This window comes from Lissotriton vulgaris, chromosome 9 (genome assembly GCF_964263255.1).
Source record: "Lissotriton vulgaris chromosome 9, aLisVul1.2, whole genome shotgun sequence".
Classification (NCBI taxonomy): domain Eukaryota; kingdom Metazoa; phylum Chordata; class Amphibia; order Caudata; family Salamandridae; genus Lissotriton; species Lissotriton vulgaris.
The window spans coordinates 477,900,649-477,926,794 of record NC_141697.1 but is presented as its reverse complement, the minus strand read 5'-3'; the positions used below and the strand labels follow the sequence as shown (position 1 = coordinate 477,926,794).

The window sequence follows — 26,146 nt, the reverse complement described above, 5'->3', positions numbered from 1 at the left end:
ACCCTTCCACGCTTATGGTGGAGAAAACGATTCAGAAAAGGGGGTGGTGACGGACAGAGTATCTGAATTAAACAGAACACTCATACCCAGTCAACAGATCAGGGCTTGATCCATCACTGTTTTTTAGCTCACTGCACCATCCCAGCTCAGAACCTGGCTACATGCAAATTAGTCTGTCCCTGGCCCAGTGCATCATGGGAACAGGGCAGACCAAACTACTAAGCCAATTCTTATACTGGGAAGGAAACAAGCTTCCGGGGACCGGTTTCTGGCATTACAGCCGTCTTAAGCCCAGCTTGTTCGAATCCTGATGGTGCAATGAGCAAGGGACTCACATCTGAGTATACCCTTCCACGCTTATGGTGGACAAAACGATTCAGAAAAGGGGGTGGTGACGGACAGAGTATCTGAATTAAACAGAACGCTCATACCCAGTCAACAGATCAGGGCTTGATCCATCACCGTTTTTTAGCTCACTGCACCATCCCAGCTCAGAACCTGGCTACATGCAAATTAGTCTGTCCCTGGCCCAGTGCGTCATGGGAACAGGGCAGACCAAACTACCAAGCCAATTCTTATACTGGGAAGGAAACAAGCTTCCGGGGACCGGTTTCTGGCATTACAGCCATCTTCGGCCCGGCTTGCTTGAATCCTGATGGTGCAATGAGCAAGGGACTCATATCTGAGTATACCCTTCCACGCTTATGGTGGACAAAACGATTCAGAAAAGGGGTTGGTGAGGGACAGAGTATCTGAATTAAACAGAACACTCATACCCAGTCAACAGATCAGGGCTTGATCCATCACCGTTTTTTAGCTCACTGCACCATCCCAGCTCAGAACCTGGCTACATGCAAATTAGTCTGTCCCTGGCCCAGTGCATCATGGGAACAGGGCAGACCAAACTACCAAGCCAATTCTTATACTGGGAAGGAAACAAGCTTCCGGGGACCGGTTTCTGGCATTACAGCCGTCTTCGGCCCAGCTTGCTTGAATCCTGATGGTGCAATGAGCAAGGGACCCACATCTGAGTATACCCTTCCACGCTTAAGGTGGACAAAACGATTCAGAAAAGGGGGTGGTGACGGACAGAGTATCTGAATTAAACAGAACACTCATACCCAGTCAGCAGATCAGGGCTTGATCCATCACCGTTTTTTAGCTCACTGCACCATCCCAGCTCAGAACCTGGCTACATGCAAATTAGTCTGTCCCTGGCCCAGTGCATCATGGGAACAGGGCAGACCAAACTACCAAGCCAATTCTTATACTGGGAAGGAAACAAGCTTCCGGGGACCGGTTTCTGGCATTACAGCCGCCTTCGGCCCAGCTTGCTTGAATCCTGATGGTGCAATGAGCAAGGGACCCACATCTGAGTATACCCTTCCACGCTTAAGGTGGACAAAACGATTCAGAAAAGGGGGTGGTGATGGACAGAGTATCTGAATTAAACAGAACACTCATACCCAGTCAGCAGATCAGGGCTTGATCCATCACCGTTTTTTAGCTCACTGCACCATCCCAGCTCAGAACCTGGCTACATGCAAATTAGTCTGTCCCTGGCCCAGTGCATCATGGGAACAGGGCAGACCAAACTACGAAGCCAATTCTTATACTGGGAAGGAAACAAGCTTCCGGGGACCGGTTTCTGGCATTACAGCCGTCTTCGGCCCGGCTTGCTTGAATCCTGATGGTGCAATGAGCAAGGGACTCACATCTGAGTATACCCTTCCACGCTTATGGTGGACAAAACGATTCAGAAAAGGGGTTGGTGAGGGACAGAGTATCTGAATTAAACAGAACACTCATACCCAGTCAACAGATCAGGGCTTGATCCATCACCGTTTTTTAGCTCACTGCACCATCCCAGCTCAGAACCTGGCTACATGCAAATTAGTCTGTCCCTGGCCCAGTGCATCATGGGAACAGGGCAGACCAAACTACCAAGCCAATTCTTATACTGGGAAGGAAACAAGCTTCCGGGGACCGGTTTCTGGCATTACAGCCGTCTTCGGCCCGGCTTGCTTGAATCCTGATGGTGGAATGAGCAAGGGACTCACATCTTAGTATACCCTTCCACGCTTATGGTGGACAAAACGATTCAGAAAAGGGGGTGGTGACGGACAGAGTATCTGAATTAAACAGAACACTCATACCCAGTCAACAGATCAGGGCTTGATCCATCACCGTTGTTTAGCTCACTGCACCATCCCAGCTCAGAACCTGGCTACATGCAAATTAGTCTGTCCCTGGCCCAGTGCATCATGGAAACAGGGCAGACCAAACTACCAAGCCAATTCTTATACTGGGAAGGAAACAAGCTTCCGGGGACCGGTTTCTGGCATTACAGCTGTCTTCGGCCCGGCTTGCTTGAATCCTGATGGTGCAATGAGCAAGGGACTCACATCTGAGTATACCCTTCCACGCTTATGGTGGACAAAACGATTCAGAAAAGGGGGTGGTGACGGACAGAGTATCTGAATTAAACAGAACACTCATACCCAGTCAACAGATCAGGGCTTGATCCATCACCGTTTTTTAGCTCACTGCACCATCCCAGTTCAGAACCTGGCTACATGCAAATTAGTGTGTCCCTGGCTGTAATGGCAGAGTTTTTGGCTCTATTTAGCAGTGATATAGATCTTAGTCTTGCTCACATCTAGGATAGGTATTCTTAGCTTGTGTTGGCCCTTTTAAGCCCTTTCTTCCAGACCTAGAAGAGGATAGCTGCTTAATATGATGATAGATCCCTTATTCTTGACTCTAACCTGTCTATTGCCTATTGGCTTTGACATACTTGACACATTGGTATGGTTTATATAGGTATTCTGACAGAGCTAAGGGGTATTTCATCCCTTTCAGGCCTACAGGCCTAGAACTAGAGGGACTCCATCTTGATGGAGCTGAGAGGCTTTTCAGGGTAAAGGTAAAGTTTATAGTTAAAGCTGTTGTTCGCTTGGAGAGAACCGGCTCAGGCTGGCCCTTATCGAAGGAATGTATTTTTCTCCACTCCGAAGACACAACTTCAGGCTGGCCAGCTGGGAACGTGTCCTTGGTACGGGGAGGTACAAGAATTTGGTGGGCGGCAGGTTACTGGCCGTAACTTTCCATGAAAGGACAAGCTTCCATATTAGCGAGCTGCAGGAAAGGAGGAGTGTTCATTCCAGCTTGTGTGCAGTTCTGCCTGGAGCTCAGAACAGCTTGGAGCTCAGAACAGCTGGGAGCTCAGTTCAGCTTGGAGCTCAGTTCAGCTTGGAGAGAGAGAGAGGATGTCTGCTGGAGCTGCAGAATAGAGTGCAGTTCTTGAATGGAGAAAGAAGGCAGACGATTGCTGAAGATGAGGAGAGAGAGAGCAGTGCAGAGAGCATCAAAGAAGGCTGTCAGCTGGAGCAACTGAACCAGAGGCGTGGTGATGTGGTGAAGGAGGGAGAGACAGAGAGAGCCCTAATCCCACCAGAGGCAGAGAGAGCCCTGATCCCACCAGAGTCAGAGAGAGAGAAATCTTCCTTCTAATAGGTGAGGTAGTCTGAACCAAGTCCCCTTTACATGTACACCTTAATCTTGTTCTTATTCCCTAGGCTATTGTATGTCTAATCTTTTCCCTTTCAGCGGTGTGTTAAAAGATCCTGCTACCCCGCAAATAAATTGTATGTCTAATCCTTTTCTTTCAGCGGTGTGTTAAAGTTACTGCTAGTTATAGAGACCCCATAGTTTTGTGTATGTGTACTTTATTATTGTTACAATAAATGACCCCATTTTAATTAGTGAATTAGTGTGCATGAGTTTTTTATGATAAAGCTATCTTAGCTTCTAGCCAGTTGCCGTTGAGCCACTGATGGATCAGAAGGGAGTAGGAGCGCTTAAATCAAGGAATAACTCAATCACATAGTGTGTATATCTTTGTCCCCATATAGTGAGGGTAATCCCCTTTCCTAGTAGTATTACTGTTTGAACAGATGCTACCCCTGATCAGGTAAGTAATAGTGAGGGAGAGAGGAGACCTGCAACTAAGGGACCAAGTTAGTACACCCTCCCATAATCCTGTAAACAGCGTCTTCTGTTCCAAAGCATAGGTAACCTTTTTCTCCTAGTCAGATGTTATAGCCAGAACAGATGCTGCCCCTGATCCGGTAAGTCTGAATGAATAGGGAGAACAGGGAGCCCTTGAGCTAGGGAATTGTTGACACTAAGTAATTCGGCCATCCCATAATATTATTGTAGTAGCAGACCCTTAGTGAATAGACAGAGAGCTGAAGGTGTTCATAGGAATGTGGTCGTCGTTGATATACGGCGTTAATGAGAGCGCTGGGGAGGATTACCAGCGTGGAGGGCTGCCGGATTGCGGCCCGTGTGTAAGTGAGAGCGCTGGGGAGGATTACCAACGTGGAGGTTTGCCGGATTGCGAACCGTTTGGAAATAAGGGAGAGCACTGGGGCTGCAGACCCACGTGTGTAGACACGCCAGATTGTGTGTCATATCTGCCCCAGGGTAGATTAGTCTGGGTCTGAGTGGCCGCGAGACTATTAGGTATGAGTGTGCTGTAGGGCATAGATGTCCTTAGTAATCAGTGAGTATTCTTAGTATCCCTATAGATTTAGTGGTGTTTCTAATAATATGAGCTTGTATATTGCGAGTTCCCCATCCTCAGGTAGGTACCCAGGTGCCTGGATAGATGGTCCTGAGGAGGGATGTGGTTACGTTCTGGCTGGGTTGGAGGGGCCCCTAGGGGCTGATCCCATCTAATCAGAAAATCCGGCCATAACACTGGCCCAGTGCATCATGGGAACAGGGCAGACCAACCTACCAAGCCAATTCTTATACTGGGAAGGAAACAAGCTTCCGGGGACCGGTTTCTGGCACTATCATGGACAAATTATTTATTTATTAGACACTTTTGTAATGCATGAAAATGTATCATTTGACTTCGTATGAATTGTTATAGATTTTTTTTCTATCTGTATTTTGTTTCATGTCTTTAACTCACATTCTTTAACAGTGTTCCTTGTATTGAGGGACTTAACTATTCCTTCCTTTAGTTTAAGTTTATGCTGCACAATGAATCAAACAAAAAATTATTACTTTTTGCCATTCTCATGTTTATAACAGTCTTCATAATAGTGAAGCCTATATCTATATTTCACCTATCTTACTGCATCAATAGTTCTGCTAAAATGTCCCTATGCAGCATCTGCGTTCACTTTGGTTCCATATATAAACAATTCTGTCATTTCAATTTTCCAACATTTGCTCATTGTCAATCCTTTTTATACATTGATTATGTTGGTCGCTTTGCAAAAATCTTGTTTAAAGTTCTGCCATTGATTTACCCTTTTGGGTTTACAGTGTCTTGAAAATCCACAATGTTTCTCTTTATTGTATCCATTTTACGTCTTCATAAATGCACATACCTGAATTTTGAGTTGCGCTACATTCTGATTATAGTAGTGAAAATAACGCACACAGTTAGACTTCATATATTTGTTCTGATGGTTTATTTGTGGTCTCACTTCTATTTTTGTGTTGTCTGAACTAATGGATCTTTCTTCAATAATGTTCTTTCTTAGTTACACAGGCTGCTTTGTATCTCACTAATTATTTTGTCTTGATTGTGAATATATGAACCTTAGTAGTATTGCTGAAACATCTGCACTGCAAATAAGGCAACGTTCTAATCTGTTCTTTGCTAATAAAACATTTGTTAGTTGGGAATTCCTAGTCACCTCGGATAAATGTATCTCTCACATTGATTATTGGAAGCAGAATTTACTATTTGCTAATGTCGGATAAAACTAATTGTCTTCATTTATTTTCCAGCGTTTAAAATGATCTTTGTAAGATTGTCTTACGTACGGCAAATTGTATAACATTTTTATCCTGACATTTAATATGATTACTTAAGGCTCCAGTTGTGTGAACGCTTGCATTTTGCCGTTTGCTTTATTCACTATAGTCACCATTAAAAAATGTATTCTACATTTCAATTTTATGGTATTGTATTTCTAGGTGGTTTTTACAGAGTTAGTTTTCCTTTGTTTTAAAAATTGGCTGAACAGATGGCTTCTCTTGGTGGATTCTGGCCTGAAACTCACATTTATAATGTTATTTCTGTCTGTGACTTTGAGGTGAAATATCCATTTTGTTGATCCATTATCATTTTCCTTCTATATCTTTGTGCCCAGAAAAATTAAATCTGGATCTCCTATTTCAACGACATATCTAATGAAGAAGTTAGTTTTATGGCACTCTTTAAAAAAGAAAAATATAATAATAATTATTAACTTTATATGTGGTACACATACAATGAGAATTCATATATTCACCAAGGTATCATATCCTTAATACATGTCGTACAGTACTTTGTATGATATCATATATTTATCTATCTATTTTATTTATGAAGACCATATTGAAAAGTGTAATTGTTTTTTTGTGCTAGTGCATTTAAATAGCTAAACTGTATAAAAAATAACTTGTCACAAAACATCATATTAAACCATTCTTTTTAAAACACAGCAAATTAGGAACTTGCTTGGAAATAAGTTCCGGATATGAAGTTCTAGGACTCCATATCTGTGATCCGTCACTTTTGAAATAGACATGTTCGCTGTCTCACAGTAGCAATTGGAACTATTTTTCTTATATGTAACAACAAGGAACTAGTCCTATCAGGCATTTCAAAACTAGGCCAACCAATTTAAATTTCACACGTTTATACATTGGTAACCAGTAAATGAGGATCAGAATTTCAGCAATACTTATGTATTTGCTAAAGCTTAACACTAGTCTATTATTCTAGCCTATTAGTTTATATCATCTCTGGGTATGTGGCCTCTTAGGAATCCACCCAGCAGAGGGTTGACATTGTCTATCTTTGAGTTGATAGCTAAGCCAAATCTTATCGAAGTAGGGTAGCATCTTCATACGTCTGTAACAAAAAATGGCGTGAAGGAAGCGAGACATGATTCTTGGAAACAGAGTGTTTCCACTGAAAGGCCTGAAAAGTTTAGGTTAGATTTCCATGTTACTCCAATGTGGTTTTTTGTGTCTTTTTAGGGCCTAGCACACGCACCTCAGTTTTTTCCTCATTCAATTTCAGAGCGCTTTTCTTCATGCAGGAGGCAGCCTGCTCCAAACCTTCTTTTAGGTCACCTAAGTTATCTCCTGGGCTTTAGCCAAACATATTAATCTGCTTGTCTCCTGCATAGGAATGGGTATGCTCTCCTCTGTCTTTGGTGACAGAGAGCAGAGGTATTAAAATGTAGTATAAAGATGTAGTGTGAACCCTAAGAAACTATTTATTAATCCGTAATATCTCATGGGGCAAAGGTACCCATCTATACCTTGAGGGCAGCTTGATGCAAATGGAACAAACCATTTATTTGCTTCCTCTGAAATGGCTGCATCTGACATGTGTACCTGGTGTAACTAGTTGAAGTCCACTATGTTAAGTGCCAAAGTGAAGTCCAACAAACAACTAGTCATACATCACTCTATCCCTCTTTCACTCTCTTCAGAATCTGCTAATGTATGATTGAATAGGGCCACAAGCACAGCCTTGGTTCCATATTTAATCATAAATCCTGATTGTTATTGATCCAGCAACTTCTGGCAATCCACAAGTCTTTTAACCCGGACGACTTTATCTTCTCCAGGTTGTTTTGATCAGTGTTGCCCACAAATTGGGTAATGCTGTGTTAGGGAAAATCTTAATTACTGTTTGTATGGTATAGTCTGGTGTGTCTAGTGTTGTAAAGTGAGTTGTAATTATGTTGAGATATGGTGTGGTATAAAATCCTGATCATATTGTGTGATGTAATTCAGTTGTGTGCATGTGGTATATTTTCGAACTGATTAGTATGTGTGCTGCAGTGTGATAAGGTGTGAGGTGTGGTGGTTTAGAGATTGATACAGTATGATGTGTTTGTGGATGGAGTCATGTGATAGTGAGTGAAACAATATACTACAGTACTGAGGCCTGTCAAACAATAACCTCTATGCTGTGTTCAAATAAAAATGGACTATTGAATAAAAATGTTGGGTGGTGAAATGTGGTTATGTGCAACATTGTTTGGCTTCAATGGTGCTGGCTATTGTATGGTGTAGGATGTCTTACACTCTGGTGTAATGTGTTTTGGGGCTACATGATAGTGAATGGCGTGGTATGCTGATATGTGTTGCACTTAAGTCTGAAGTGTCAGTTTTAATAGGTAATGTTGTAGGTGATCATGTCAAAGTCATCTGTGCTCCTGATCTGTCATAGCCCTGGTCACATTGGCTTTCTCCAAGTGTGAAGGACATGTAACAGATTCTTAAAGGGGAATGGTTCGTGGGATGGAGTTGGATACACAGGTTTATTTACTTCTAGTACCAAAAAGTGTTTACGGGCTCATTTGACCCTTTTTTCAGATGCACAAACAGGGGAGTGAGTAAAGCATACTGGATTAATAGGAACAAACGCTTTGATCCAAAAGACGCCCTTAACTCCCCTAAATCACACAAATGCCCATGCCATTGTGTGAGTCCACATTTTTAGCAGTTAGCTTCACTGAATTTAAATGCATGACCTAAATAATGAGAAAAAATGCTTGTGCTAGTGTCACTTTAAACATGACTTCATCATCCATAGGTACACTTCTGTCAAAGATGTTTAACTATCAAAAAAGACAAATTGAGGCTCATTGGTATTGTGTAAATATCATGCTGTGAGATATATAATGCTTAATAGATCGTTCATCTTAAACAATAGAATGAAAATTTAAGAAGCAAATAATTTCTACACTGTATTGTTTTAAACTAATATTTCAAGGACTTAAAGTATTTAATAATGTACAGCGAAGTACCTATGCATTCATTCATGAGTAATTCTGAGAAGCACATCTGAAATACTGCTATAATCTTCAAATAGTTTGCATTTGATTGTAACATATTTCAGGAATTCTGGACTGTCAAGATGCTTTTGTCAGAAGTAACCATGAAGAAAACCTGAAAGACCTTTAAGCATCTTTCAAATGTAAACTGATAACAAAAGCATGACAGGTACAATAGAATATTGTATCCTCCAGTCTAACCTTCAATCTGAATAGACATTGCACCCTGTGGTGTAATTTTAACAAAATCATATGAGTAGTGGAAGTGACATGAAAGGTGACTTTGACCTCGATGATGGATAGCTCTATGTTTTAAACAGTCTATAGTGACATTTAGAATCTTTTTCCTAAATAGTAGTTGAAGTCAGCCACAAAAAACAGCTACTAAAACTAGCAAAAGTCGTACTTACTTAAGAAAAAACAGTAGTCAGATTGGGTAAATCGCACGTGTATAAAAGTATCCACATATGCATCAAGTATCAAATTAGCTTCCTTGGTGGTAATGCTAGAGTTATTAACCCCCTTGCACTCAAGCAAAATGAGGAGCAGGAAAACTAGCAGTATTGCTGGTGACTGTATGATGACATCCTCACGGCATGAGTGTTTAGATTTGGCTTTTGAACCCGCTTTAGCTTCTTGCAACACACACACATATAGTCACACACACCTACACGCACGTGTGTGCACACACACACCTACACACAAACACACACACAGATGGGTGTTGGTCAGCGGCTTTGTCCATTGATCTGTTAAATTATTATACACAGTTTGCTTCTGCCCACCACAGCATGCAGCAGGGGTAATTGGTAAGCCCACTTTACAGATTGGATCCCTGCACTTTGAGTGTCTGCGCAAAGCCTGTGCACATTTTTCACATCCACCTAAAAATAGTTAATTTCTCCTGAGTTGCAAAGCTGGTTCAAAACACACTTTTTAATTTTATTAATTTATTATAGCAACTTTAAATACCAGCTATTTATTTGGCCTGCACTCCTTTTTAAACATAGCTGCCTGCGATTTGAGTGCTCGGTTAGGTGGCGATTTATTCCGCTCATCACTAATAATAAAAATAACAATATTAATTAAAATCTATACACAACTGGAAGGCTTGTTGTTTAGAAACATCACTAGAAAACAGATGCACCGGTGAATGTTTTTTTTAAATTAAAATTGTGTGCATTTGCTTGCAATTAAAACATTTAAAACAACCATTGCACCAGCTTGTGAAAGCCAGACCTGTTTGATTTGTCAATAGTTGTTTGGCGCATAAGAAATACTTGAAACTTTGTTTCATTATCACATTCCCAAACCTGTTAGTCGGGTTTCTTTAATCACCCAAAAGCTGCATTCTTCAAACTGAATGGTTTGAAAGGAACTGGACTCTGCTGCTTGATACAGTTACATGAAAGCGGACACTCCTGCATCTTGTAAAGGGCTTTTCCCTGCCATTGCATTAATGCTGGAAAGCTAGGAAATATATCCCCATGCTTTTATCTTTCGCTGGAGAAACGATAATGGCAGCTTTCGTGGCACCTTCAAATTACACAATTATGGATCCAATTCTGGGTCTTTGTATAATATTGTCTGGTTGCCGTACTGTAATACAGTAACATGTAATTAGGCCTTGCTTCTTGAAAGATACATTGGCATCAGTCAAGAAGCTCAACAATGCAACACCTGTTTTAGTTGGTGTATTTGGATATCCAGGAACTTGTGATCCATACAAACGTACTCTTGAGAAGTATACGTGTGGTTGGGCATATACATATTTCTATAAGTATTTGATTTTTTTTTAAGTGTCCAAGCCCGTTCTGATCCTGTATGGGCATTCAATCTCTCTCTGTGTGTTTCTAGGAGCTTCAAACGAAAATCGCTGGAGAAAGGATAAACATTGAAAGACTGATGGAACAACAGCGAACCAAGTACTCAAAGACCTCTGTGGATGTACCTGATGAGATAGTAGCCCAAATGGAAGAATGTCGAAAATTCATGCAAGGTCTGGAGGATGAGGTAAAAAGAGCACTATTTAGTGCTTTGGTTTGTATTGTCTTTATGTTCCTAACTAGCAGCCCGTCCCGACGTTGTCCGGGAGCAATTAGGCTTCCGGGCCCCTGCCCGGACTTTGTCCATGGGTCCCCCGGAGCCTTCCTCCATATATTGCAGTATTATACCTCTATGTTCACTTTGTATGCTTTATTAACCTGCACACGTCACTTTTTCCTCCTGTAATGCAGTATTATACCTCTATGTTTACTTTGTACGCTTTTGTAACATGCACACGTAACTTTTTCCTCCTGTAATGCACCGTTTGGCTCACTTTTGTAATGCTCCGTTTGCTTCCTCTTGCTCACGATGTACGCTTTTGTAACCCGCACACGTAACTTTTTACTCCTGTAATGCACCGTTTGGCTCACTTTTGTAATGCTCCGTTTGCTTCCTCTTGCTCACGATTGTCATTTTTGCTTCATTTGTCCGCCGCTCACCGCTCCTAAATAAATAACCTACCTCATCCGCCGCTCACTGCTCCTCCCCGCCTGTCCGCCGCTCCTCACCGCCTGTCCGCCGCTCCTCACCGCTCCTCCCCGCGCCATGTCCGCCGGTCCTCCTCGCGCTCCTGGACGCCGTTCCTCCCCGCGCTCCTCACGTCAGCACGCACGTCGCGGCAGGCGCTTCTTCCAAGGGACTACTTTTTTTTCGGTAAATTTTTTAAATAACGTAGATTTATTACGTTTATATAGCCTATGTCTATCTGCACACCCTCACGATTACAACGATGTATCGGGTGTGTGGATTGGCGCTGTGGTTCCCGAGTTTACCCGCCTCAAAGGTTCAAAGTTCTTCCTTTATAATAGTAGTATAGATTATATTTTTAATGATAACATTTACAAATGTGTGTAACTTATGTCAATATTTAGACAGGCATTTTTAGTACAAGATAATAAAAAGAGCACACTTCGAACACTGAACACTAAAATCCCTTTAGGTGTTTGGAATGGTACTGCTGCTATGTTACTGCAGAAAGTGCATAAATAAAGTGAAGTTGTAGTAACGGAGCACTTCACTCTGTGTGGAGAGGTGGAGCCCTTATCTGCCTTGATTTATAAATTTACTTATTCTTTAAAGGAGTGAGAAATACATATTTTACATATGTTATATGCCTATTTACGAGGCTTTTGTATGTATAAAGTGTTAATTTCAGTATGTTGACCAGATTAGAAAAGGGTTTACCTCTTATAATTATGTACTCCCAGGAATGTTAATGTTTAATATTTTATTTACTGCCTAGTAAAGCTATGCAAAATCGTCGGATGGCAAACAATTGGATATGCGAGTTCAGTGTATACATAGAATGAGCCATGATTGTTAGACTACCACCATAAGTGTGAAGTGTAATTGTAGTATTCCTTTAAAGGTACCAACATTTTTATTAACAGCCCTTTATCATCGACCATCTGCCTCTGACAAACAATTTGCCTGCGTGTTACAAACATGGTCTACTCGCACTTACAGTTGCACCCTTTGATCCTATTGCCCCTGATAACTACAGCCTAACCCATATCAACAGGTTATCTTTGTGAGATCAATATATAGCCATAGTACACAAAACTGCAGTGTCTAAATCTGACTACAACTTTACCACCATCAGTCAGCAGCCCTTGCCTGCGGCTTAACATACGGTACAAAAGGGGGTGGTGATGGACGGAGCATCTGAATCAATCAAACACTCACACCCAGTCACAAGATCTGGGTTTGATCCATCACCGTTCTTTAGCCCACTCTGCCACCCCAGTTCAGACATGGCCATATGCAAATCAGTCTGACCCTGTGCCTCATGGGAACAGTCCAGCACGAACTGCCAAGCCATGTCTTCCCTGGACCGGAAACAAGCTTCCGAGGACCGGTTTCTGGCATTCCAGCCGTCTTCAGCCCGGCTTGCTTGAATCCAGTGGCAAAGTGAGCAAGGGACTCACGTCTGCGCATACCCTGCCACACTTATGGCGGCCAAAAGCGGTACAAAAGGCGGCTTAACATACAGCATTATGGCCACTGTAGAATCCTACCTGAATACTGCTCCCACAACTCATTAAATGTGTTACTCTAATAATTTGTTACACTATTTTTAAAATGCTTTTGTTAAAGCCTCAGTGCTTCTACTACCTTAGGACTTTCTACTACCTTGGGACTTTTGGCTAGAAGAGGAACCATCCTCCCTGAAAGATTTTCTGATACATTTGAAATCTTATATAGACATTCCGTCAAACAAATAATTTCACAGTAAGGTTTTATTGCCTTGACACAAACCTACAGCACCAGTAAAATTGCCACATTCACAGTAATCTGGTCAGACCATAACATTCACTTTTTTTCTGTAAAAAGCCCCTCCTATCCTGCAAAAATACCATCTAAACCTTCCTTCTCTCCAGCAGCTCCAAGTCATAGTGACAGACTACCTCAGGCAGCTCAATATCCACAACCAGCTGTCTCTTACTCCTTCTCCGGCTCCCTGATCAGCACAGTTAAGGAGATTGCATTTTGTTTCCTCCTCCAGAAGGACACCAGTTGACCCAAACCCCCACCCACACTTTAAAGTTCCAATCAGACAGTTCACGCAATTATACTGAAACATTGAAACTTCTTGACAAAAATCAGATGCACTGGCAGACACTGTAAGAAAAAGGTAGATGTTTAGCATGCATGCACCACTTATCACAAAGTGATTTCTGCATCAATATAATAATACTTTCTTGACAAGATCTATAAGGCCATCAACAACTCCTGAAAAGCTATTTATGGTAGGACAAAGACTTGTCTCAACTAACGGGAAAGAAATCGGCATGCACAAGCAGTTAGCAGCACAATCCCCGTCCTGGTTGAGATACTTTAATAAATACTCCTCCCCTGATGTATAGTTCCAGTGATCCTCTCTACTGGCAAATGAATAAACATAACATTTGTGGATGCTGTTGTTAGCACTTTCTCTGTCTCGGTTTATATTGATATATTTGGCAGAAGAAGCGAAATGGGTTTAGTGTGCTTTTAGCTTAAAATAAAACTAGCATTTTTAATCTTTAAACTGGGTTAGTGGGAGGAAGTGATGTATTTTTCGGAGACTTTCTTTCTAGGACTTATTTGTAATAGTCACGACTAGCCATGAACATTAAAAACTCAGTTTAGTTCTGATCAAGTAAGCAGCCATAAGCGTATTCAATTTTAGTGCAGCTGTTCAGTTCGGTGATTTCAACACTTTATTTCTTGAAACAGATCAAAGATGAAGCCATGAAGAGCTCACCTCACTATATAATGAAACAAAAAGTGGAGGAGATCAACAGTGGCCTTCAAATGATTGAAAATATGTTACAACAAAAAAGCAAAAATATCATTAAAGCCAAAGAAATTCAAAAGGTAAGGTTATTAATGCCTCGAATCAGATTTGCCGTTGTGAAAAAGTTGACCTTTCCTTATGATCAGAAAAGAAGCTTTTTCAAAGTTCATCTTAATCCCTGCTTCCTGGGGTCCCTTTTCGGAGATTTTCAAGACACACATAAAGGACAAGCAAAAGGTGTTGATATCAACATGTTCACAGAAACTCATCAATTTATTGACCTCCGTGATTCGAAGAAAAGACTCTCAAAGTAACTGTCACTTTAAATGGCTCTTTATCAGCCCGAAACAGACATGTCTCAAAGATGTTCAGCAATCGCAGCTTGTCTTGTCCCCTGGGATGTGGTCAGTACAAAGTGGTTTACGTGGGGTGAGAGCTGTGAAAGCTTAAAAATGAATATATTCAATTGTAACTGTAACATGTTCAATGTTATAAAGGTTAACTTCCTTGCAGATTCTGTACTTTAGGCCTGATGTACCACTGGGCGGTATGGTCATGGGCGGCTCCTCTGCTAAGGTGGAGAACTACTGCCCCACTGCTCGCAGAACAGTGGAAAAGGGAAAAATAAAATGATAACGTAGTTACTATCATTTGATTTTTTGTTGCTGCAGAGCTGGGTTAGGACGGAGCGGGTGGCATAGGGAGGAGGAGTGGTTCATGCACTTAAGTGCGCATGATGGTTTATGGGCCAGCCAAACAGTCATGCGCACTTTGCACGTTTTCCACAAGGCTATAATACACAGCCTGGGTGGAGAACATGCATGTGCTCCCTGTTCCCGTCTGAGCGCCAAACCACGGCATTCAGACCATTCAAAATGCTGCATTGGAGCATTGTGAATTACTTAGGGGAGCCTGTGTGCTTCCTGCTTCTTCTGGACTCAAAGTCAGAGAGAGAAGCGGAGAGACGACGAAGATAGATGGTGGAAGAGGTAAGTTTTTTTTATTTTTCAAAACCCTCTTACCCCACTACCCCATTAGTTACCAGCCGCCACTGGGTATGGTACCGAAATATCGTGGTCATAATACGGTCTGACATAAATACTGTGGGGCAGATTTACAAGAAACTGACGCATCAGTACAGATGCGTCAGTTTCCTTGTGCCTCCATACGAAACCCTTGCATCAAGATGGATGGTCCGTATTTACAAAACAGCTCACCATTGCGCAAGGATAGACAGATGCGTCAGAAATTCTGACACATCTGTTCGCGCAAAACTGACGCATAGCTGGAGTTGCTCATGAAAGTGACGCAACTCCAGCAATGCGCCACAACAGATGGGGGAGTCTCATTTAAAAAGCCTTCCGTCTTTCCTTACGCCTGGTCCGAGCAGGCGTAGGGATTTTGATGCAGTAAAGGCGCAGTGAAATGTTGTAAATTTCACTGTGTCAGTTCTACATGGGTTTTTGCGTGGGAATGTCCACCCTGCATACATTATACCTGATGCAGGTATGATGTGGCCCAGGACTTTACAAGGTGACGCATCTCCCTAGATGGGTGACGTTGTAAATTGGGAGAAACATCTTGCGTTGTTTACTCCGCTGCCGCGTCACATACAGTGATGCAACTGCAGCGTAAAAGTGTCCCTCGGGGCTTGTGAATTTGCCCCTGTGTACCGAACATCGCCTACAAAAATATCTCCCCATTGGAGTTAATAATTGATCATTTATACCCAATGGGACGATATTTTGGTGATTGAGTTATAGAACACCATGTTTATGTTAGAGAATAATTTTGTATAGGCTATTCTGAATTCCATAAACAAAAAAAGAGAGGTTCATGTCTCTCAAAAAACCACTTGGATGGAGCCACCAGATTCAAGATATTCGCACCCTATTTGGGTTTGAAGGAAAGCCCTCACACACCGACCTAGTCAGTGTCATGCTTCATCATCGGGCCCCACCGAAGAGACCTAGTGCCTCTTCGGTGTGCTGCGACGCCAGAAGACTGCGGAGCTGGTATTGTGTAACGGGAGTGTTGTGAGGATGAATAAACTTAAACTTAAGAAGTGTCTAAAGGGTATCTAAAAAAAAAAAATTTTTATTAGTGATCCCTAGGACACAGATATAAAGGTGCTATGTGTCTGAATTGTAAAAGCCAAGGTAATGGTTGGTTTAATTCAGATATAGCATTAAATTAATATGTCAACATGTTTCAGCCTTAGTGTTGGTTTGATTTTACCTAGGCATTCGTCAGGACAATGATAAACCCCGGCGGTATGGGCTCTCTAATCACCCACCCTAACCTGGGGACGTGAAAGTGAAAAAAATAAAAGTGTTTAAAGTGCAAAAAAATTGGAAGAGCTAATGCTCATTCCAAAAATCACTCCTGTAGAGGCAGTACTAGGTGTACAAGTGGGCTGAGAGTGCTGAGGGCGTGAGTAAATCGACAGAGAGGATCGGACCAACTCCATACTATCGAGCTAAGTCAAACGCGATTCCGTATGTTTCTAGCCTATTTTCTTTTACCTTTAGGATGTGCCAGGGACACTCCAACCCCCCTCCTGAGACCCATGGTGCAGATAGCGCCAAGCTTTAAAGTGAGACTTGTTTTTACATTATACTTGCGTGCGGGGGTCACTGACTCTTTGTCTATTGATCCTCTGAAACACTGATACCATGTGATTTTAACCCCTTGAAGTCATTGATGGCTTATTTTAAATCACTATTTTTCACCACACTTCCCAGAACTAGTTATATCTTCCCTATAGGGTATGTGGAAGGTGCTTAACGCTAGCAGTTATTCTGGGAACACGTTTGCTGCCACTTATTTGGAACACCATGAACCGTAAAAGTACTTTGGCACAGTCCTACAAATAATTGTTTGTTTGTCTTATATGTCTGTCCGTACTTTTTATTCTACAGGTGCCGAGACACTCCAAATCAGGAGTGATTTTTGGAATGAGCATTAGCTCTTCCAATTTTTTTGCACTTTAAACACTTTTATTTTTTTCACTTTCACGTCCCCAGGTTAGGGTGGGTGATTAGAGAGCCCATACCGCCGGGGTTTATCATTGTCCTGACGAATGCCTAGGTAAAATCAAACCAACACTAAGGCTGAAACATGTTGACATATTAATTTAATGCTATATCTGAATTAAACCAACCATTACCTTGGCTTTTACAATTCAGACACATAGCACCTTTATATCTGTGTCCTAGGGATCACTAATAAAAAATTTTTTTTTTTAGATACCCTTTAGACACTTCTTAAGTTTAAGTTTATTCATCCTCACAACACTCCCGTTACACAATACCAGCTCCGCAGTCTTCTGGCGTCGCAGCACACCGAAGAGGCACTAGGTCTCTTCGGTGGGGCCCGATGATGAAGCATGACACTGACTAGGTCGGTGTGTGAGGGCTTTCCTTCAAACCCAAATAGGGTGCGAATATCTTGAATCTGGTGGCTCCATCCAAGTGGTTTTTTGAGAGACATGAACCTCTCTTTTTTTGTTTATTGATATATAACTGGGGATTAAGAGAGTGTTCCTACACTTCCCTACCTCTCCCATTGTTTTTGAGTATTCTGAATTCCAACCTCATTAGGCTGGTCGCAAACAGAAGGTGACAGTTGTGCACTGTTTTTTTAGCATCCTGCCCAGCATTTTGCGATGCAATTGATGTACTAATGAGTTAGAGTGTAAGATGTAAAATATCAAAGGGCCATACAACCGCTTTCCTCGTGAATACTAGCACAGCAGGTTGCATTTTTGAGACCCTCAACAAGTGGCTATGAACGCAGGGATGTAGGGCTGCGAGGTAGAGCAACCTCTATTCTTGTAAACATCACGGAAGTGTTTTGAGTTTACGCACTGCCAGTCACTAACACAGCATGTCCTTACTTACTGATCATGTCTGCATGTGGTGTCTTGATTGTATGTCAAAATATCCAGGAAAAATTCCATAGAGCCAAAAAATAGAAAAGCAATACATCATGAACGTGAGCTTATTTAGGTAGGTACTGATTTACTATTCTTCACTTCAAATACTCTGAAGATATTTATATTGTTATGGTCCTTATTTGTGAAGTTAAGTCTAATAAACCTATGCTTAACTATTAATACTTGCCTTCACAATATTTTGGATCTTGATACTTAGGCCTCGATATTTTGGCCCCGCAACATTTTTCCTTCGATATTCTGGTGGAAAGCGACTTTGCCTAGGATTTAATGCTCCGAGTGCCAGGTCGGTGACTACCAATATTTAGAGAGCAAGATAATCTTGCAAGTAGACGGAGGATTTTATTCTCTTTGATTCCTTTGCCAGCCACAAATCTGCTCAGTTCAGGGCTGTGTCACAGACACTCTACTCACGCTAAAAAAAACACCATATGCCCAATTTTCTTGCATGTTTAATGCAGAATGGAGTCAGTGGTCATTTTGTATATTAGCCTTAAATAGAGCCTGAATTTGGTATTTTTATGTTTGCATATTAGGAATGTAAAAAAAGAATTTTGATTAAATTTACCAGTGTGTAACTGTAGCTCAGGTGATGTCACTGTTTATGTAGCAATAAAATTACAAAACAAGTTTGCTCTCTTTATTGATTGAATAGGGTTTATTTGTTAAAATCTGTTTGATGCACTTAAATTTCATTCTTTTCATAACCCACCACTATCATGTATCCCCATTTTTGTGGGAAAACAAATCTTTCTGTAACAGTAGGTGGAGAAAATGCTTGCTTCCTTTCTACATCACACAAGCAGCAAACATGTGGCTGTATATTGAAAGATGCACATGTGCAAACAACATTTACTGCACTTTTTCACCTTTCCATATCAAGTTTATGCCTGCACTCTGAGTTCCGCTTGCACAAATTAAGTCCTTGTTTTTAGCAATAACGTTAATATGTTTTGTGCATTTGTACATTATACATTAAGTAGGTTAAACCTCTGCTCTTGATTTTTTAAGTGCTAGATGTCTGATTGTCTTGGATCAACCACTGGGGTCAGTGTTGTGTAGCAGGGAAAGCCTATGATGTCTTTTGTCTTTTCCACTAGAGTCCTCTTTAAGGTGGAAGGTTCACATTTTGACAATGCTTTCATTCTTGGTCCATTAAGCCATTCAGTTGGTCAATAAGCAGGTTCCTTGAGTGTTCCTTTTTCATGGTTCAAGTGTAGGAATTTGAGGCTATCGATTAGATCTATTTGTTTTTACATAAATGTTATTTCAATTACAAGCACTCACAAGGTCAGGGTGTATGAATTCTTTCTCCCTTATGATCAGGTGAGCAGGTGCTTTCAGAAGAGGTGTGGCTTAACGGGCTAGGGCGGTCGATCTCAATTCTGGGGAACCGGGATCGAGTCTCGGGAATGACGCTCAACATCCTGTGGTTCTGGGAAAATCACTTAATCTCCCTGTGCCTTACAAAAATGAATGTGTCCTTGTGTAACGTAACAGGTGCTCCTGTAAAGAGCTCTGATACCTGATACCTTCGGGTCAAGTTTGCGCTATATAAAACTCTGACAAAAAGAACCAGGACAAAGCCTAAGTTATGGTATCTCTCAGTGTGAGGATTAATAAAGGGTCTATACTGTAGATTTTAAATTGGAAACTAGTTATCAGGGTTTTAATCTATGGAAAAATGAGGACTGATGCGAGGCATCATTGGATGTTTCATTGAAGGGTTTTTATCATGGGCTGTTATGAGTACATCAAATGTCCAAGGAATTTGGTGCAGTGCTGACCAATGGGAGAAGTCATCATTGTTCATGGGTTAAAGCCGCCTGGAGCCTGAAACAGTCGTCCAGGTGTTTTCCAAGAAGAGGAGGGGCAAGGGGCATTGGAAACAAGCTTCTGGAATTCCCACGGTCCAGGAGGAGGCTTAGCTGGGTGCCCTGGAATCTACAGGGAAGAAGTGACCAAACTAGGGAACCTGTCTGAGATGACCCCATGGTAGCAAGAAGGGGGTCCCTTCAGGGAGGAGTTATACACTGCATACAAGGAGTGCCCTAGTCTTGTGGACCTTAGGCAACAGACAGAGGACAAGGGAATGAGCCCAAGTGGCACACCATGAGGCAGACCCAGTAGGAAGGCTCTGAAGCAATGGGGTACCACATGGGCTGCCGCAGGCTCAGCAACCCTAGACTCACTATATAGGAGATCAGTTCCCAATAGATTAGGTGAGACTTGGGGCCCACATGAATAAAACAGCAAACGTAGGTTTGCTGACAACCAATATTGGTCACAAATTATCCAAACATAGACAGGAAGTAAGGAAGTATTGAGGTGGACAGAATCCATTTGCACATTCTTGCATATGGAAAACAAAATGGGGGTGAAGCAACCTGATATCACACAAGCATGGGACACGGGGATGGTAGTCTTTAAAAGCGAAACTACAGAACAAGAGCAATCAGATTAGGTAGTAGTCGGAGAGAGAATAATTCATTATAAAAGACATCTTGACAGAAAACATGTAATTCGAAAGAGAGTGCAGCATACTGTAGATAGTGCGCTATAACACCAACTGCATGGTCCTTAGAAGACTACTTTAACAAACATAGATAAAGTGTTAGATCACTCACCATAGGAGACCCAGATAAGTTCCAGAGGTTAATGTTGAAAAATAGAACAAAACATGCACATTGAAGGCACACAGGGTGGATACAAGCAGTTGAATTAAATCACCAGTATACTAAGAAACATTTAAGCATTTTGTATTTTCGAGAAAAGAGATTATTTCTAAATGTATCAGGAGTTGTTTCTATTTGATGAAAAACAATGTTTTGTATTTTTTACCACAAATAAAGACTTCTGAAAACGTAATAAACCACTACGGAAATGGTATATATCTTGAACACCCCTTGATGGTATATTGAGCAGACAAGAATGGGGATATGGTCATATTATGACCTCTGCCTGGGAGCTAGTACTCCTTCTTGGAGCTATGTAAAACTCTTCATGGAAGAAATGCAAGCATTATGTGAATTGTCTTGCTGTCAAGTTCAGCCCCCGGGAACTCTTCGCCTGAATTTTGAGAAGGGAAGCAGGGGGACCTGCAAGATTGGTTTCAGACAAGTACTACACCCACCCTCGTGGAAACCACCTTTATAATCTTTCCTGATTGTCAAGGGGTGCTGTGACTATCCCAAGAAGGGTCATGTCAGACTGTCCCCCAACTAGAGTGTGCCAATGCTCTGCAAAACAGCTGCATTTGCTTCTACGTATGAAATTATTCCTATTAATGAGCACTTCCGTGAAAACATGGTGGAACAGCATGATTTCACCATAGCCACTGTATCTTACCACTGACTGTAATTCAAATATAGCATGTCTAAATTTTCTGTCAGAAATGTTTCAGTTGTTAGTTTTTTTTCAAAATGCGGTTACACTTTAAGGTTTTTCAATTGATCAGAAGGATATTTTTCCTTTTTCCATTTTCAATGATCCACTACAGTGGAACATTTGAATAACCTTTTCTTTTGTATTAGAAATAAAAATATTGCATTTAAAATATTATTGTTAGTAGGCTCTGACAGTAGAATCTAAAAGGGGTTATATAGCAAACTATATCTCACTTAATATTTGCTAGGTATTTTTTGTTTTTTACGTACTTTTTGAGAATTGCTAAATCTCTATCCAGGAAAACAGTAGTCGGAGCTTTCCACAGAAGGATTTATTTTGAAGGATAGACGATGGGTCATTCGAGTTACCATTATACCACAGCAAGGGGGCATTGCCAGGAACGAGACAATGTTAGGCTAGATTTGCCACAGAAGGTTTTCGGACGGAGTGTTTTGCAGATCTTCTTTTCCATCACTAGAGAATTTACTGGGGGCAGAATTGTTAGGCTTTTGTGTATCTTCTTGAACCAGTTTGCCCTTTGCTGGAGTTCTAATATACTATCCCCTGGATACCTTGGAGAATGTGTTAATTAATTTGACCAGGCAATAGCGCCCAATGTAGTAATTTGTTACTAGAGTCATGGTCCTTGGAGATCTTTATCTCCATATGGATATTGTTGAGGATGCAATGGCAAGATCCTTCCTAGAGATAGTGACCTTTCTTAATCTATCACTGTTCATTTTGGGACCTACCCATAAGGTGTGGCATACGAATCAGGTGATTCTTTCCAACACTTTATGACAGATGCTCTGGTGGAGGTTACCTGGTCAGATCATTTCCTAATGCCATTTGCTTGGCTTCTTCCCAGACGGCTGAAGAAGTAACTTTAGAGTAGCACTTCTCTTGTTAGAGCTTGCCACAAAGTGCTGATTTCTTATCTTCTGGATATACTAGAACTCTTCAGACCTGCACTTTCAGGAGAAAACAATAAGGATGCCCCTGGTTAAAGCTAATGGGTGACAGAAGCGTATGCCATTTGCTCTTTGGATTTCTCCAGAACTCTCCACTGAAAGAAAGGATTGCAAAAGATTAGAAAGAATCTGGAGGCAACTGTATTGGGATATAGAAAAAACAGCATATAAACTATCCGTAAGAAAATATCACAACAATATCAAAGCAGCACAAAATGCCTTCTATACTCAGAAGATAAGTAATACTAATAGTAGTTTACAGCAGATATTTAAAACTGCTTCTTTGTTTTATGGACGATAAAGAACAATCTCCGACTCTCAGAGCTAATCCAACCTTATGCCAAAGTTAAGTGATTTTTATGAAGAAAAAATTGTCAAAATACAGTCTAATCTACCATCCCCGACTACAGATGTCCCTGGAGAGGCATTCTCCTTGACTACCGCTCCCTTCCCAACAAATATGTTTCTAAAATTTGAACCTCCAGAAAAGGAGCTTTTAATAGCATGTTTTATGAGTTGTAAATTGGGCTTATCATTAGACCCTTGCCTTCCCCATATTCTGAGACAGGTTCGTGAGAGTATTTGTCTAACTTACCTCAAGCTCTTCCGCTCCTCCCTGCAGTCGGGTACTGTTCCTGATATGTGGAAAAAGGCCAGTGCTATTCCGCGCTTGAAAAAGCCTACTGCTTATGATAGTGCAGTCTGCTCAAATTTTAGACCGATTTCCCTCTGTTGGCAGACTCTAAAATTTTAGAGTCTATTGTCAGACAAAAATCAAAGTTTATTAAAACCAACAATCTTCTTCACCCTTCACAGTCCACTTTCGTGTACATCTTAATACTAAGACTGACCTGTTAGAAATAACAGATTCCATTAAGCTGACAGCAGATCAGGGTCAAAATGCTGCCTTAATACCATAATATCTCTTTGCAGTGTTTGACACTGTTGGTCACCATACTTTGATACAACGTCTAGCAGACATTGAACTGGGTGGAGGCATCTTGAAATGGCTTAGCTACTTTATGATTGACAGAGAACAGTCTGTATGGATAAAACCATACTTTTCCAGTGGAAAAAACCCTCAAGTACGGAGTACCTCCAGGGTCAGCATTAAGCCTTATGCTGCTTAATGTATACTTGACCCCTCTGGCTTTTCTGATGGAGTCGTACGGCATTAAGATTATTTTCTATGCCGAAGATACCCAGCTTCTGTTTTCCTACGAGAGAGCAAAGCGAGGTCATCTTTTTCAACCTGTATGAGGACAATCATCAGCTGGTTGAAAGTGCATCATTTACAATGCAACAGGGACAAAACGGAAACCCTTCTTTTTGGGTCCCGTCCATCCCCTGGTTGGTCGGGTTGCTGTCCTGGAGATGCCCCCTCCCCCTCACGGGATCTGCTAGACATTTTGAGGTTTTAATTGATGATCAGCTTTCCTTTAAGGGCTACATTTCTTCTGTGGTAAAAGTCTGCTTTGGATAATGAAGACTTTAAAGAAATTCCTGCCTCTTTTACCTTGGGAAGCTCAGAAAATTGTATCTGAAAGAAACAGGTTAGTGTTAGATTCCTTACCTTAGAATATCCCCAGGCATCAGACTGGATCCGGAAAGTTTTGCGTAGCAGTACCCCTGCGCGTCGTTAGGCGTCGTCTGCGGCTCCCCTTCCGTCGTCGGCTTCGTGGTCGCCGGGATGACGTCGTCGGAGTACTTTGATGCCGCCCTCGCGCGCTGACGTCAGTTCTTCTTTTTTCCGCGCCAGCAAGCGCAGATCTGGGAAGAGCAGTACTCCTAGTCACTTTTTGACTAACTTTTTCGATCTATTTCGATCTATTTCGATTCTCGACTTCCGGTGCCGATAGGGGTGCCCGGGTTCAAACCCTGCAACGACTGTAACCGATGTCGGTTACCGACCCCCACTGTCGGTGCCTTTATTGCCTCGGTGCCGACCACGATGACAAGTCGTGCCCCGACTGCCGGGCCTTGACTCATTGCACCATCAGGATTCAAGCAAGCCGGGCCGAAAACGGCTGAAATGCCAGAAACCGGTCCCCGGTAGCTTGTTTCCTTCCCAGTGTAAGAATTGGCTTTTGTAGTTTGGTTTGCCCTGTTCCCATCATGCACTGGGACAGGAACAGACTAATTTGCATACAGCCAGGTTCTGAAACTGGGATGGTGCAGTGAGCTAAAAAACGGTGTTGGATCTAGCCCTGATCTCTTGACTGGGTGAGAGTATTCTGTTTAATTCAGAGACTCTGTCCCTCACCACCCCTTGTTGTAAATATTTTTGTCCACCCTAAGCGTGGAAGGGTATACTCAGATGTGAGTCCCTTGCTCATTGCACCATCAGGATTCAAGCAAGCCGGGCCGAAGACGGCTGAAATGCCAGAAACCGGTCCCCGGTAGCTTGTTTCCTTCCCAGTGTAAGAATTGGCTTTTGTAGTTTGGTTTGCCCTGTTCCCATCATGCACTGGGACAGGAACAGACTAATTTGCATACAGCCAGGTTCTGAAACTGGGATGGTGCAGTGAGCTAAAAAACGGTGTTGGATCTAGCCCTGATCTCTTGACTGGGTGAGAGTATTCTGTTTAATTCAGAGACTCTGTCCCTCACCACCCCTTGTTGTAAATATTTTTGTCCACCCTAAGCGTGGAAGGGTATACTCAGATGTGAGTCCCTTGCTCATTGCACCATCAGGATTCAAGCAAGCCGGGCCGAAGACGGCTGAAATGCCAGAAACCGGTCCCCGGTAGCTTGTTTCCTTCCCAGTGTAAGAATTGGCTTTTGTAGTTTGGTTTGCCCTGTTCCCATCATGCACTGGGACAGGAACAGACTAATTTGCATACAGCCAGGTTCTGAAACTGGGATGGTGCAGTGAGCTAAAAAACGGTGTTGGATCTAGCCCTGATCTCTTGACTGGGTGAGAGTATTCTGTTTAATTCAGAGACTCTGTCCCTCACCACCCCTTGTTGTAAATATTTTTGTCCACCCTAAGCGTGGAAGGGTATACTCAGATGTGAGTCCCTTGCTCATTGCACCATCAGGATTCAAGCAAGCCGGGCCGAAGACGGCTGAAATGCCAGAAACCGGTCCCCGGTAGCTTGTTTCCTTCCCAGTGTAAGAATTGGCTTTTGTAGTTTGGTTTGCCCTGTTCCCATCATGCACTGGGACAGGAACAGACTAATTTGCATACAGCCAGGTTCTGAAACTGGGATGGTGCAGTGAGCTAAAAAACGGTGTTGGATCTAGCCCTGATCTCTTGACTGGGTGAGAGTATTCTGTTTAATTCAGAGACTCTGTCCCTCACCACCCCTTGTTGTAAATATTTTTGTCCACCCTAAGCGTGGAAGGGTATACTCAGATGTGAGTCCCTTGCTCATTGCACCATCAGGATTCAAGCAAGCCGGGCCGAAGACGGCTGAAATGCCAGAAACCGGTCCCCGGTAGCTTGTTTCCTTCCCAGTGTAAGAATTGGCTTTTGTAGTTTGGTTTGCCCTGTTCCCATCATGCACTGGGACAGGAACAGACTAATTTGCATACAGCCAGGTTCTGAAACTGGGATGCTGCAGTGAGCTAAAAAACGGTGTTGGATCTAGCCCTGATCTCTTGACTGGGTGAGAGTATTCTGTTTAATTCAGAGACT

At 42.1% G+C, this 26,146-nt stretch overlaps 1 protein-coding gene across 1 annotated transcript in view; it reads left to right on the top strand.

Annotated features, from left to right (window-relative positions):
• The window catches only part of SYNE2 (spectrin repeat containing nuclear envelope protein 2), a 1,750,628-nt gene that overhangs the window by 965,628 nt on the left and 758,854 nt on the right, over nucleotides 1-26,146 (top strand). Inside the window, exons 94-95 of the mRNA XM_086937933.1 lie at nucleotides 10,725-10,880; nucleotides 14,133-14,273. Of these exons, the coding sequence (XP_086794059.1) occupies nucleotides 10,725-10,880; nucleotides 14,133-14,273 (297 nt within the window). The remainder of the gene's footprint in view (nucleotides 1-10,724; nucleotides 10,881-14,132; nucleotides 14,274-26,146) is intronic.